The sequence below is a fragment of the Heterodontus francisci genome, chromosome 1 (genome assembly GCF_036365525.1).
Source record: "Heterodontus francisci isolate sHetFra1 chromosome 1, sHetFra1.hap1, whole genome shotgun sequence".
NCBI lineage: Eukaryota > Metazoa > Chordata > Chondrichthyes > Heterodontiformes > Heterodontidae > Heterodontus > Heterodontus francisci.
Window position 1 is genome coordinate 173,525,665 of NC_090371.1, and position 15,546 is coordinate 173,541,210.

The window sequence follows — 15,546 nt, forward strand, 5'->3', positions numbered from 1 at the left end:
GTAGTAAAAACAGAATGTAAGACAATATGGTGATAGAGAAACTGATTTAATAAAGAGAGACATTCACTCCCTCCACCACCGACGCACAGTGGCAGCAGTGTGCACCATCTACAAAATGCACTGCAGCAACTCACCAAGGTTCCTACGACAGCACCTTCCAAACCTGCAACCCCTACCACCTAAAAGGACAAGGGCAGCAGATGGATGGGAACACCACCACCTGCAGGTTCCCCTCCAAGTCACACAACATCTTGACTTGGAACTATATTGCTGTTCCTTCACTGTCGCTGGGACAAAATCCTGGAACTCCCTTCCTAACAGCACTGTGGGTGTACTCACACCGCATGGACCGCAGCGGTTCAAGAAGGCAGCTCATCACCTCCTTCTCAAGGGCAATTAGGGATGGGCAATAAATTATGGCCTTGTCAGCAACACCTATATCCCACAAATGAATAATAAAAAAGACAATTCTCCAGGACCCAATGATTTCTATCCCAGGGTGGTAAAAGGAACAGGTGAAGAAATTGTTGATGAGTTAATCATATTCTTCTAAAACTGTCCTGAATCAGGAATTGTCCCCTTGAATTGGAAAACTCCCAATGTCACTCCACTATTTAAGAAGGGTAAAAGAGATAAATTAGGAAATGATAGGCTTATCTGTCTAGCATCAGTCACAAGGAGGTTAGTAAAATCTGCTATTAAGGACAGAAAGACTGAGCATTTGAATAAATGTGAGCTGATCAGAGAGAGCCAGCATGGATTTGTTAAGGGTAAATGATGTCTAACAAACCTTGCTGATTTTTTGAGGAGGCAACTCACCTGGTAGATATTTATATGAACTTCCAGAAGGCATTCGACAAGTTTGACATAACAGACTGTCAACAAAAATGAAAGCACATGGAATGAGAGATGACCTATTGACTTAGACATGGAATTAGTTAGGAGGTGGGAGACAGAGAGTAGGGATAATGGGTATGTCCTCAAAGTGGGAGGATGTGACTAGTGGTGCCCCTCAGTGATTTGTAATGGGGATGCAGCATTTTACTATATTTACAAATTCATTAGGTGAGGGAAGAGAGCCATATATCTACATTTGCTGACAACTCTAAAGTTAGGTGGCACAGTAAATAATGTAGATGGGAGCAGAAAGTTGCAAAGGGTCACAGATAGATTAAGTGAGTGGGCAAAACTGGCAGATGGACTTCAATCTGAGACTGTGTGAGTTCATCCACTTTGGACCTAAAAAAGATAGATCAGAGTATTTTCTAAATGGTGATGAACTAGAAACTGTGGATGAGCAAAGAGATTTAGGGGTCCAAGTATAGAAATTGTTAAAAGATAGTGAACAGGCATAAAAAAAAATAAAGGGTTAATAAAATGTTGGCCTTTATCTCAATAAGAGTAGAATACAATGAGGTAGAAATTATGTTACAGCTGCACAGAGCCCCAACTAGAGCATTACATTCAGTTCTGGTTGCCACACCTCAGGAAGGATATATTGGCCTTGGAGGGAGTGCAGTGCAGATTCACCAGAATGATGCTGGGGCTAAAAGGTTTAAATTATGAGGATAGTTTGCATAGACTAGTTTTGCATTCCCTTAAATATAGAAGATTAAGGGGTAATCCAATTGAACTGTTTATGTAGGTTAAAGGATTTGATAAGGTAGATATGGAGAAACTATTTACTCTGGTGGGAGAATCCAGGACAAGGAGGCACAGCTTAAATTTTGACTGAGGCTGCTCAGGGTGATGTCAAAAAGCACCTCTTCACACAAAAGGTAGTGGAAATTTGGAATTCTCTCCCCCAAAAAGCTGTTGAGCCTAGGTCAATTGAAAATTTCAAACTGAGATTGAGAGGTTTTTCTTAGGCAAGGGTTACAGAACAGGAGTTATGGTATAGATCAGCCATGATTTAATTGAATGGCAGAACAGGCTCGTGAGGCTGATTGGCCTACTGCAGTTCCTATGTTCCTGCAACCACAATAATTAAAAATAACGCTGTTTCTGAAAAAAATCAAAAGCAGGATGACATTTAAATTAACCCTCCTGTCTGAAGTCTAGGCATTTTTAAACATTTCTTAAACAGCATACAGTAATTGCAAAAATCAGAATCACATTCCAGCATCATTTCTTGAATAGAAATAGTTACTGATAAGCTAGAATATCTCGGCTTGAAAGCTACAAATTTCTGAAGCATACATTGTTTGATGGTTGGTGTGAAAACCAATCACAATTGATGAATTAAGTGCACTGGCAGCAGAGATTTTCTGGTTGACTGCACCCAGACCTCCAATTCAATCCAAGCATGCATTCTCCAGAGAGGACTACATGCAGCTAGTATCTGGTCAGCAAAGGAAATGATTGATTGTCTATGAAGACCATGAACATTCAGAATCTTTTTTGAATTGGGTATTTGTTTCACAGAATATTTACAGGATACTGTGAAAGCAATTAGTTGAAGGGTAAAAGACACAAAGGGCCTTGAATTTCCTTGGACTTCCTGCTGCTGAAGCGTGGTAACTCTGTCAATAACATGGCAGAAACCACATTTCAGAGAAATTCAGGGCCGTAAAATATCAGCTCACATATTGAAACTGTAAAATGGTTTTATTGTTGGGAGATGTTCATTTGCTTCTGTTTCCACTGTGAATTCTTAAGAAATGTTGTAAATATGCAGAGTTTTTTTAAAAAGTAGTAACTGTCTTCAATAATTTTCTTTGGGTTTCTGTATTGTGGTAGCCGGAGTCACCTTGTTTGTTATTTGTTCTGTTTTGCACGTTAATTATCCTTCATTCCATTTTGTTTTCAGTTGATAACTGGTCAGTGGGGTGCATCATGGGAGAAATGATCAGAGGCGCTGTGTTGTTCCCTGGCACTGATCGTATCCTTCCTGGCAACCTTTTGACCGCTAGCATAGATTCCTGACAGTAACTGTTGAATTTTCCACATAAGGGATAAGTACATAAAAATAGGTACTTTAAGGTGCAATTATGATGGCCTTCATTGTATTTTGGGAGAGTCTGGCCTCTTGCTCTGCATTACTTTATAAATGTATTAGTAGAAACTACTTTTGTAAAAAAAAAATCACATAATCACATAAAAATTAGTGACACGCAACCAAGTATTTACAAAATGTTAATTCTCTGGTTATTTGAAGGCTTTTTACTCAGACATCATAATGCACTGTTATTCCTATGACCATTAGTCAGGAACTAACATGATGCCTATTTCATAAAGAGCAACAAAGTAGAGATGACCATACTACAGACTCATTAGAGTTACTTCAGGACCATGTAAAATGATAAAACTAATTATCAGCAGGAAACTTCAGATTTATCTGTACAATAATAACCTCTTAAACAACAGCCAATGTAGATTCAGGAGGGGAAGATTCTGCATGGTAAACCTCATTAATTTTTTAAGGGAGTGATATCAAAGTGGAGCATGGAAAGCTTTAAAGCTGTAGAAAGTATGGGGGGGGGGGTGGTGGGGGGTGAAATTGGTCTTGGGCAGCAGTGCGAAATGGGTGTTCGGAAATAGGCCATAATTTTACACCCAGTTTGATTTTCATTTCTGGTTATTTCAAAACAGAGTGGTGTAAAACAGGCTGTTGGTTCACCAGTGCATGTTTTGCATTACCGCCCAAGGCCAATTTCACCCCCTAGACTTCCAAAAAGGCTTTTAGCGAGGAGCGACAAGTTGAATTCAAAGAAGTGGGGATTTAAAGTAAACCTTGAGAATAGATTTTTAAAATTGGCTGGACAGTGGAAAATAGCATGTCATTGTTACAGGTGTCATGTCAGGGTAGGAAAAATGGTGAGTGTGGTGCCCAGAGATTGGTGTTGGCACCACTATTTTTTCTAGTTTACAGAAACTCAATGCAAAACCATGCAAATAGTATCAAATTCCAATGGGACGGTGGAAAGACAACTCAGAAATTACAAAATGAGTTGGAAAAAAGAAAGGCTTGCATTCATACAGTGCGTTTCATGACCACCAGTCATCTCAAAGCACTTTACAGCCAATGAAATACTATTGAAGTGGAATCGCTGTTGTAATGTAGGAAAGTTGGACAAAATATTTAAGAGGGCAGAACAATGGTTGAGGAGATTTAACGTAGACAAGTGTAATGTAAAGCACATCAGGAAGGAAAAATTGTTGACACCTGCCGCAGGATGTGTATTGAAATACTAAAGCATAAAGTTGAATAGTAGAGTCGGCATGCAGCAGCAAACACACAGCAAAATGAATGCTGCACTATATGGCCAAAACAACAGAGAACAAATCAGAGGAAGTTTGGCCAAACTGTCTGGCATTTTGGTCAGATCACATAATAGAGTACTATGTCCGGTTTCACCCAGACATTTGAACACTGAGACAGTGCAGAGAGGAGTTATAAAGCTGATCCTTAGTGATAAAGGTCTAAACTATAAGAGACACTGGAGAAATGTTGTCATTTCTATTTTGCAAAGAGACAACTAAATGGTGATCTTATAGAGATATATCAGACAGTAAATGCTACATTGAGATATTTATTTCAAACCAAATTGTGAGGGTGGGGCAAGGGGCCACAAGTTCAAACTACTGAAAGGCAAATTTTGAACTGATATCAGAAAATTCATATAAAGTGGTCAATATATGGAACAAACTCTCAGATGGAGTAGTGGAGGCAAAAACTTGGAACTATTTAAAATTAATTGGATGCTGGAATGGGAAATTTTAGGGTCTTCCTAAGGATGAACTAAAGGAGGAGCCGAATGTCCTTCCTCATCTGGAATTATTTGTGTTACTCTGTAGCCATCAACTCAAGTGAGAATTTATATGATATTTAACTTGTTAGGAACTCAGTGACATTACTGCACCAACATAAAGAAATTACCTCATCTTTTTTTTTAGAGATACAGCACTGAAACAGGCCCTTCAGTCCGCCATCAACCACCTATTTATGCTAATCCTAGATTCCTACCACATCCCCCCTACCTATATAAGGGGCAATTTACAACAGCCAATTTACCTAGCAACCTGGGAGGAAACTGGAGCACCCAGTGAAAACCCACACAGTCACAGAGAGAACTTGCAAAGTCTGCACAGGCAGTACCCAGAATTGAACCCAGGTCACTGGAGCTGTGAGGCTGCGGTGCTAACCACTGCGCCACTGTGCTGCCTGTTTTTCTGTTGTTGTGCTGTCATAGCTTACTTGGTCAAAAAATGCTGTGATTTATAGGGTCTACATCATCCTACAAAGGTAGGAGAGCTACCCATTTTAGAATATCCAGGCTGTTACTGTAACAACAACATTTGTACTCAACCTAATGCAATTAATTGTTCAATACCATAACAAGTAATTAAAACCTACTCTGATTTGTGTGATATAGTCCTCTTTCAAAAGAGTTACATAACAGCCTTTCATGTGAAGAAACAAAACTGTCAAAAAGCTTCCTTAGCACGTCTAAAACAGTTAAATTATGAGGGCAGGTTGCATAGACCTGGCTTGTCTTCCTTTGCGTTTAGAAGATTTATGGGTGATCTAATTGAGCTGTTTAAGATGATTAAAGGATTTGATGGATTTTTAAAAATTCTTTCATGGGATGTGGGCATCACTGGCAGGCCAGCATTTGTGGCCCATCCCTAATTGCCCTTGACAACTGAGTGGCTTGCTCGACCATTTCAGAGGGCAGTTAAGGGTCAACCACATTGCTGTGGGTCTGGAGTTACATTTAGGCCAGACCAGGTAAGGATGGCAGATTTCCTTCCCTAAAGGACATTAGCGAACCAGATGGGATTTTACAACAAAAAATATAGTTTTATGGCACCATTACTGAGACTATCTTTCCATTCCAGATTATTATTAATGAATTGACTTATTAATGAATTGAATTTAAATTCCACCCACTGCTGGGGTGGGATTTGAATCCGTGTCCCTATGGTAATAGCCTGGGCCTTTTGATTACGAGTATTACTACAATATCACAAGGCCACTGTCAGAGAAACTATTTCCTTTAGTGGCAAGGCCCAGAACAAGAGGCTATGGGGTTATATCAAGAAGCACTTCACCTAAAGGGTAGCAGAAATCTGGAACACTTTCCTCAAAAAGCTGTTGAGGTTAGGTCAATTGAAATTTTCAAAACTGAGATGGATTGATTTTTGTTAGGCAACGGTATTAAGGATTATAAAACCAAAGTTGACAGATAGAATTAAGATATAGATCATTCATGATCTAATTGAATAGTGGAGAGTCTGGAGGGGCTGAATGGCCTACTCCAGTTCCTATTTTCCTAATAAATGCATAGCTTTTAAGATGCTATCTATTTTTTTAAATGGTGGCTATCAGACAACACGCAGCTTCCAGAAATTCTAGTTCAGATGCAGCTCAGAGAAAGTATATGCAAGTTTAGGTTGATACTTATTAGGACACAGTTGGAGGTGTGCATCAATGCTTTCAATCCTGTTCATACAATGGAATAATTTATCAAAACAGAGACACTGGAATAAATACAATACAAGGGATTAGTTTTCTCAATCCAATTTACTGATTCCTACCTACTGTGTCAACATTATGGCAGCCATCTGTGCTCATATTTTTCAATGCACTTGTGAGACTATGTATCAAAATACAATAATGTTGCTGACTTGAAACTTGGAATTCAGTTATCAAGTATTCTCTGCCAGTATATTCAGATTACTCTGTCAGATTGACATAGACGGTTTCTTTTCTCTATTGCGGTAAATTGCATTTTTGTGCTACATCACACGTTTTCTTGGTTCTGAGCATAATTAATGCATACACCACAAACAAAACATACCTAACCTGTCTTTTATTTTTGTTCACAGACATGCAAGTGTTCATTTTCATCTGAGTAAAGTAAACCACAGATATTTGAAATTGTTAACTATCATTGATTTCAGGTGCATTCTAATCTATCCAGTCATAGCCAGAGAATTACCTGAAATGTCTTCTCTTTCCATGACTGTTACCTCTGGTGTCCCCCTAGGATCTACCCTTGGCCCCCTCCTATTTCCATTCTCATGCTGCCCCTCAGTGGCATCATTTGAAAACGCAACATCAGATTCCATAAACTGAAATTTATAAGCCCCCCAACGTCAGGGGTCATGGCAGAGAAGGCCTGGAAAATCCTTCCGGGAGAGGCCCCCCATGGGTTTCGACGCTGGGAAGTCTCTGTCGCATTTTACTGGTGGCGGCAAGGATGACTTTCTTCCACTCAAGGGTTGTGGGTCCCTAGGTGACTGAATAATCCAATTCTGGATCCACACACTCTGCCACTGGTGGGGGAGGTGGTGTCTGGTAAGGCGAGTGAATGGGATGCTTGGCGACGGAGCCTTCATTTCAATATTTAAATTTAAATACATGCAAAAACACTGACCTTGTCCCGATGGCCGTCCCATGCCGATATTTCAGCCAGTGGCCGGAACTCAGGTGCCTTCGGATCTCCATTGGTGGGGAGGGGGGAGGAGTGAAACTTTCAGGGTGGGATGGAGAAGCGGGGAAAACAATTTCTATTGGCTGAGGGGATGGTGGGAAGGGGTTGAAGGACAAAGATCTTTACGTTTGGGGGTGAAAGATCGGGACTGGCAATACAGTGTATTCAGGGTGGGGAGAGGGAAATTGAAACCTTGCTAGATCATTGGGGGGGGTGGTGCAAGAGGGGCTTCGCTCATTTTTTAATGTGAAAACTGACAACAAAGTTACATATCCTTTTAAAAATTTAAATGTCTCCTAAGGGCTTGAAGCATGTTAAAAATGGCGCCAGCTCCCTCTATGTCATCGAGGGCGGGCGCTCCGTGCCTCCATGCTAATGAGTCACCACGCAAAATACGTCTTGTTCGTGTGCCGCGCACTTTTTCAAGCTTGCCGCCAAGAACAGCAGCAAGCTGTTAAAATTCAGCCCCATATGTATGTTAATGACACTCAGCTCTATCTTACTGCCACGATATCCTTTTCATCATCAAGACTGCCTATTATCATCTCCATAGTATCACCTGTCTCTGCTCCTGCATCAGCCCATCTGCTGCTGAAATCCTCATCTGGGAATTTGTTACCTCCAGATGGGATTATTTCAATCCTCTCTTGATCAGGCTCCCATCTATCACCATCAGTAAACTTGAGTTCATCCAGAGCCCATATCCTTACTTGCATCGAGTCCTGTTCACCCATCATTCTGTGCTCACTGATTTACATTGGCTCCTGATCTAGCAACACCTCAAATTTAAAATTTGTTCAAGTCCCTCCATGGCCTTGCCTGTCCCAATCTTTGTAACCTCTTTCAGCCCTACAATCCTCTGTGTTCCTCCAATTCTGGACTCGTGCATCCCGATTTCTTCACCCCTCCATTAGTGACCATGCCTTCAGCTATCGAGACCATAAACCTCTCTACCTCCCTCTCCTCCTTTTAGATATGCCTTGAAATGTACCTATTTGACCAAGCTTTTGGACACCTGCTTATATCTCCTGATGTGTCTCGGTGTCATTTTTGTCTGACAATGCTCATGTGAAGTGCCTTTACATGTTCTATCACGTTAAAGGCATTCTATAAATGCAAGTTATTTTTGTTGCATTCATTGCAAACTTCACAGTACTCATTGCAGAAAATACTGGAATTGCGTGACAGATCATTTAGGAATCTGAAAAAAAAGATAGTAAATGTCTCAGGTTTCTCTGGTTTATTATTCCTGTCATTCTCTCAGACTCCACCATAACTTCAACAACCATTGGAGTTTATCATAATCAGAGCCCCTAGAATTCTGTGGCACTTCAAGGAAAATATCTGCAGCAAGGGAATGTCAATCTTGTTGCAGATTTATCTGGGGTTTTGGGGAAATCTCAACGTCAATATAATAAATATTTTTTTAATTCTGGGTAGAAGCGGTACAAATCTGGTGGGCTTATTTTGGAAAAATTGTGCATTTTAGACTGTGTAAATTGCTGGGTTTAACAACCCTCCCCCCACCCCCAGTTCCAAATGCATTATTTAGCTTTTCTACAGAATTAGCTGCCACTTAACGCCTAGCTATCTCACCTAGGTAGATGCAAATAAGATGTGAGACAGCTAGGTGTTAAACAGCAGCTAACTGTACAGCAGCTAAATACTACATTTGGAACCTAGGGGCTAAAAAAACAAGCAATTTACAATGTCTAAAATGCACAAGAGGCTAATTTTTTAGTAGTAATAATTTATATCTGGTATAGCAATATGTGGTGCACTATATTTCAACTGACAGGAATTTACTAATCCCCATTGATTTGCAGTTCATTGATCCTTATCCATTTTGTACTTTACATGTACCTGCTAAATTGGATTTAGAGTTTCTGCAAAACCAGTTGGGGTTGAATAATGCCCACGCATTTTACACCTTGCAAACTACACTTATGTCTGAAGTGTGTGAATTGTGTCTGAAAATTAGAAGGCTGCATATCAATGAGTATTAGAACATTGGTGTGATGTGGTGTTATCTTTAAGTATGCCAAGTGACAATGGGTAAACTGGGGAAGAAAAATGGCAGGATAGACACTCCAGTGGGCACTCGATGCTCTGCAATTTCTGCAGTTACAGAATCATGGAGCATTCGGGGGTTCTGCCTATAATCTCATTGATTTCTGAAATCTAACTAGTGCTTACTTTCAGTTTCCTATTTGGCAAAGCTAATGAGATAAGCCACAGTGATGAGAGGAATAATCAAGGTAGACCTTAGTGAGTGATGCATTATATGGTGGACTCCCTCACTTCTTTGGCCTCCTTGTCTCAGGAGACAATGGGCAAGCGCCTAGAGGTGGTCAGTGGTTTGTGAAGCAGCGCTTGGAGTGGCTATAAAGGCCAATTCTAGAGTGATAGGTGCTGCAGATAAAATTGGTTGTCGGGGCTATTACACAGTTGGCTCTCTCCTTGCGCTTCTGTCTTTTTTCCTGCCAACTGCTAAGTCTCTTCAACTCGCCACTCTTTAGCCCCACCTTTATGGCTGTCCGCCGATCTGGCGATCACTGGCAACTGACTCTCACGACTTGTGGTCAATGTCACAGGACTTCATGCCGCGTTTGCAGACGTCTTTAAAGCGGAGACATGGACGGCCGGTGGATCTGATACCCGTGACGAGCTCGCTGTAACAATGCGTCCTTGGGGATTCTGCCATCTTCCATGCGGCTCACATGGCCAAGCCATCTCAAGTGCCACTGGCTCAGTAGGGTGTATATGCTGGGGATGTTGGCCACCTCGAGGGCTTCTGCGTTGGAGATACAGTCCTGCCACCTGATGCCAAGGATTCTCCGGAGGCAGTGAAGATGGAATGAGTTGAGACGTCGCTCTTGGCTGACATACGTTGTCCAGGCCTCGCTGCCATAGAGCAAGGTACTGAGGACACAGGCTTGAAACACTCGGACTTTTGTGTTCCGTGTCAGTGCGCCATTTTCCCACACCCTCTTGGCCATTCTAGACATAGCAGTGGACGCCTTTCCCATGCGCTTGTTGATTTCTGCATCAAGAGACAGGTTACTGGTGATAGTTGAGCCTAGGTAGGTGAACTCTTGAACCACTTCCAGAGCATGGTCGCCGATATTGATGGATGGAGCATTTCTGACGTCCTGTCCCATGATGTTCATTTTCTTGAGGCTGATAGTTAGGCCAAATTCATTGCAGGCAGCCGCAATCCTGTCGATGAGTTTCTGCAGACACTCTTCTGTGTGGGATGTTAATGCAGCATCATCAGCAAAGATCACTGGTGTGGATGAATACTGTCAGCTGACACCAATCTTTTAATAACCATCAATCTATAACACACAGTCAATAAATCCAATGAACAGGTTCAACTGAGCATTGGATTTATTGACTATAAGGCAGTCAATTCAGTGGAACACAGTTTTATTTATGACTTTAAAGAAAACAGGAATAAGTGAGGGATGTATGAAGATCATAGAGGACATTTACACAGATACGAGGCCAGAATGCACAGCAACAAAGATGTAACACAGTTGATAAATACTGAAAGAGGAGTGAGACAAGGGGATAGAATCTCACCAAAAATATTCAGCACAAGAATGGAAGACATATTCAAGAAGATACCCTTTGAGGAGAGAGGATTAAATATTAAACTAAGACATACCATCTGCAGATGATGTCACACTAATTATTTCATCTGTTAAAGACTTGGAAATAACTTATATAAAGAGAGTCATAATATTGGACTGAAATTGCATAAAGGAAAAACAAAGTATATGACGTCTTTAAGACAGACGATAGCATTAAATTGAAGACCAAGAAATAGAGAAAGTGACTGAATACAAATATCTGAGCCAAACATTAAAGATGAAGGATTGAACAAATGAAGAGGTACTGAGTAAAATTAGGGCAGAATGGAGTTGTTACCGGATAGAGATATTCTATGTGATAAGAAAATATCGCTGGCATTAAAGAGGAGGGTATATGATCAGTGTGTGCTACTGATCATGACATATGGGGCGGAATCATGGACAACTGCAAAATATATAGAACAAAAACTGTGTACAGCTCAAAGAGCAATGGAAAAACAAATGTTTTACACAGCTTCATTCTGATAAAATCAGGTATAATGTAACACACCAGAAAATCAGAGCTAAGAACATCATTCAGAAGACAAAAGAAGCCAAATGTGCTGGGCATGTTGCTCAAAGAAATAATATCAGGTGGACAAAAAGGCTATTGGAGTGGCAGCTAAGAACAGGAAAAAGAAGAAAGAGGAGATTGAGAAGAAGATGGAACGATGACATAATATCATACCTAGGAACCACATGGGAGAGAACAGCAAGGGATAGAGATACATGGCAAAGGCATGAGGAGGGTTACAGTGGATGAACACAGCCTGAAAGATGAAATGAATGATGAATCTGGAGTTGAAAGCTAGTTTGAGTAATTGTGCCATGAATCTATCATCGATTGTCATAAAAACCCATCTGGTTCACTAATGTCCTTTAGGGAAGGAAATCTGCCATCCTTACCTGGTCTTGCCTTACTCAAGACACACAGGAATGTGGTTGACTTTTAACTGCCCTCTGAAATGGCCTAGCAAGCCTCTCAGTTCAAGGGTAATTAGGGATGGGCAACAAATGCTGGGCTGCCAGTGGCACCCACATCCCATGAAAGAATTTTTTAAAAATCACTCTAACCCCTATGCATTTCACAATTTCCACACTTCACCGGCATATCTAGTATGCAAGATCTGGAATCTACCGTAACTGCTTTCTCTGTGCATTGTGGATTGCTGACTACCTTTGCCAGCCAGGAAGCTGAAAATAGGAAATAGTTGTACTATAGGGTTATAGTAGACTTCACAAAACCATAATTCTACTTTAAAGTAATAATCTGCTGAACTTGACCTTAATCTTCTTACTCATCAGACACTATGGGGTTGGTTTTGTTGTTACTGTACATCAGATGGACAGTGGGCAGGACGTCTGCTCCATCTGTCTGATGATACTAGTATGAGGCCAGATCAATATTCAGGATTAGGCATCATTTAAATTTGAGTGGTGAGCTGTCAGCACTAGTTGCACTGCTTATAAGTAGCTCACCGTATGGGAGGGTGGGGAATCTGGCAGGCCAACCACTTCTTAAAGCCAGGCCGCACTTGTTAAAGGGGAGGTGAAATCTTCATTGGTGCAGTGTGGAAAGCATATTGTGGAGCAGTACGCACAATGTCGATTGCTAGAGCACCCTGAATTTCTGATAATGCAGAGGTGGTGTTTACTCAAAAAGCCAGGAAGTTTGTTAAGTTTCCCTCAAATGGCAAAAAGGTGCCATGACAAATTTGTCAGCATGAATAAAGAGAGGAGGTTGACCAGATGAGAGTAAGAGGAATGGGATTAGAGGATGTGTTGTAAAATTCTACGAATCATCAATCCAGTAATTAATCAAAAACTACATCTGCCAAAGGTGCTGTCACTCTGACAGGCAGCAGCCTCATCTGTGCCTATATCAACCAACCTCTGCTGGTGGGTGACATCCCATTGGCTTAGTGTGGGCAGACCTCTGGGCAGATTGGTTGGTCCTAAATAATCACCTTTCTATTTGATTCTGCTGTGTTTTCAAACTGAACATAATAGCCTTTTGGAACCAAGACCTCTACATTTAAGCAGTCCTGCATGACTGCACACTTCACAATGAGTGTCCTCAGTCCTTGCCAGACCTTGGCGACTTTCCATGCTCATTAATAACAACAAACAGAAGGCTTTTGCTCTTCCTTTGCTATTACCAGCAACAGCTTTGCCTTATTCTCTGTGTTACCTGGCACACCCTCCTCTATGTAACTGCGTTGGTACCACTACGGAAGGGATGTGCAATGCAGGATGCTGTGAGAGCTGGCCTATAGAAATGTTCCAATACTTTCTGCAATATATCTCTTCAAACAGAGCTGACATAGCTAATAATGTGTGGTGTACTGGACAAACGTGCGAGTGACACAGTGACACAGTTATTCAGTGATAGGAAACTTTATGCTGATTACAACCTAACACCCTCCCTCAGCTGATAAGTCATTGCTCCTCCATGTTGAACACCATTTGGAAGAAGCACTCAGGGCAGCAAAGGCACAGAATGTACTCAGGGTGGGTTACTTCAATGCCCATCACCAAGAGTTTTGGTAACACCACTGCTGACTGAGGTGGCCAAGTCTTGAAGGACATATCTATCAAACTAGGCCTGCGGCAGGTGGTGAGAGAACCAACAAGAGGGAAAAACCTACTTGACCTTGTCCTCGCCAATCTACCTGTTGCAAATGCATCTGTCCATGACAATATTGGTAGGAGTGACCCCGCATAGTCCTTGTGGAGATGAAGCCCTGTCTTCACACTGACGACACTGTCCATTGTGTTGTGTGATACTACCACCATGCTAAATGGGATAGATTCAGAACAGATCTAGCAGCTCAATACTGGGCATCCATGAGGCGCTGTGGGCCATCAGCAGCAGCAGAATTGTATTCCACCACAATCTGTAACCTCATAGTTTGGCATATTCCTCACCTGACCATTATCATCAAGCCAGGGGACTATTCCTAGTTCTCTGTGGAGTGTAGGAGCAGGAGTGCAGGAGCAGCACTAGGCATACCTAAGAACCTGAAAAAGCTACAATACAGGACTACATGCATGCTAAATAGTGGAAGCAGCATGCTAAAGACAGCTAAGTGATCCCACAACTTAGATCAGATCTAAGCTCTGCAGCCCTGCCACATCCAGTTGTGAATGGTGGAATGGTGGTGCACAATTAAACAACTAACTGGAGGACGAGCCTTCACGAACATTCCCAACCTCAATGATGGGGGATCCCGGCACATCAGTGCAAAAGAAAAGGCTGAAGCAATTGCAAACATCTTCAGCCAGAAGTGCCATGTGGATGATCCATCTCGGCCTCCTTCTAAGGTGCCCCAGCATCACAGATGCCAGTCTTCAGCCAATTCAATTCACTCCACATGATATCAAGAAACAGATGAATGCACTGGCTATAGCAAAGGCTGTGGGCCCTGAGAACATCCCGGTTGTAGTACTGAAGATTGTGCTCCAGTACTGGCTGCGTCCCTAGCCAAGCTGTTCCAGTACAGCTACAACAATGGCATCTGCCCACCAATGTGGCAAATTGCCCAGGTATGTCCTGCCAATAAAAAGCAGGACAAATCCAACACGGACAATTACTGCCCCATCAGTCTACTCTCGATCATCAGCAAAGTGATGGAAGGTGTCATCAACAAAGCGATTAAGTGACACTCATACATCAATTACATGCTCACCAATGCTCAATTTGGGTTCTGCCAGGGCCACTCAGCTCCAAACCTCATTACTGCCTTGATCCAAACATGGACAAAAGAGCTGAATTCAAGAGGTGAGGTGAGAGTGACTGCCCTTGACATCAAGATAGCATTTGACACAGTGTGGCACCAAGAAGACCTGGCAAAATTGAAGTCAACAGGAATCAGAGAGAAAACTCTCCGCTGGTTGGAGTCATACTTAGCACAAAGGAAGATAGTTGTACTTGTTGAAGGCCAATCATCTCAGCCCCAGGACATTGCTGCAGGAGTTCCTCAGGGTAGTGTCCAAGGCCCAGCCATCTTCAGCTGCTTCAACAGTCATCTTCCTTCCATTATAAGGTCAGAAGTGGGATGTTTGCTGATGATTGCACAATGTTTGCTACTACTTGCAACTCCTCAGATACTGAAGCAGTTCATGCCCATATGCAAGAAGACCTGAACGACATTCAGGCTTGGGCTGATGTGGCAAGTAGCATTCATGCCTCACAAGTGCAAGGCAATGACCATCTCCAACAAGTGAGTATCTAACCATCTCCCCTTGACATTCAACAGCATTACCATCACTGAATCCCTCACCATCAGCGTCCTGGGGGTTACCATTGACCAGAAAATTACCTGGACCAGCCATATAAATACTATGGCTACAAGAACAGGTCAGAGATTGGGGGAATTCTGCGGTGAGTAACTCACCTCTTGACTCCCCAAAGCCTGTCCACCATCTACAAGGCACAAGTCAGGAGTGTGATGGAATACTCTTCACTTAGC

At 42.0% G+C, this 15,546-nt stretch overlaps 1 protein-coding gene across 6 annotated transcripts in view; it reads left to right on the forward strand.

Annotated features, from left to right (window-relative positions):
* mapk10 (mitogen-activated protein kinase 10) overlaps nt 1–15,546 on the forward strand; it is a 260,364-nt gene that overhangs the window by 208,533 nt on the left and 36,285 nt on the right. For 3 of the 6 annotated variants that reach the window (XM_068014895.1, XM_068014977.1, XM_068014988.1), the window contains one exon: nt 2,810–2,881. The exons of the other annotated variants lie outside the window; for them this stretch is intronic. In XM_068014895.1, the coding sequence (XP_067870996.1) occupies nt 2,810–2,881 (72 nt within the window). The remainder of the gene's footprint in view (nt 1–2,809; nt 2,882–15,546) is intronic. 6 annotated transcript variants of the gene reach the window in all.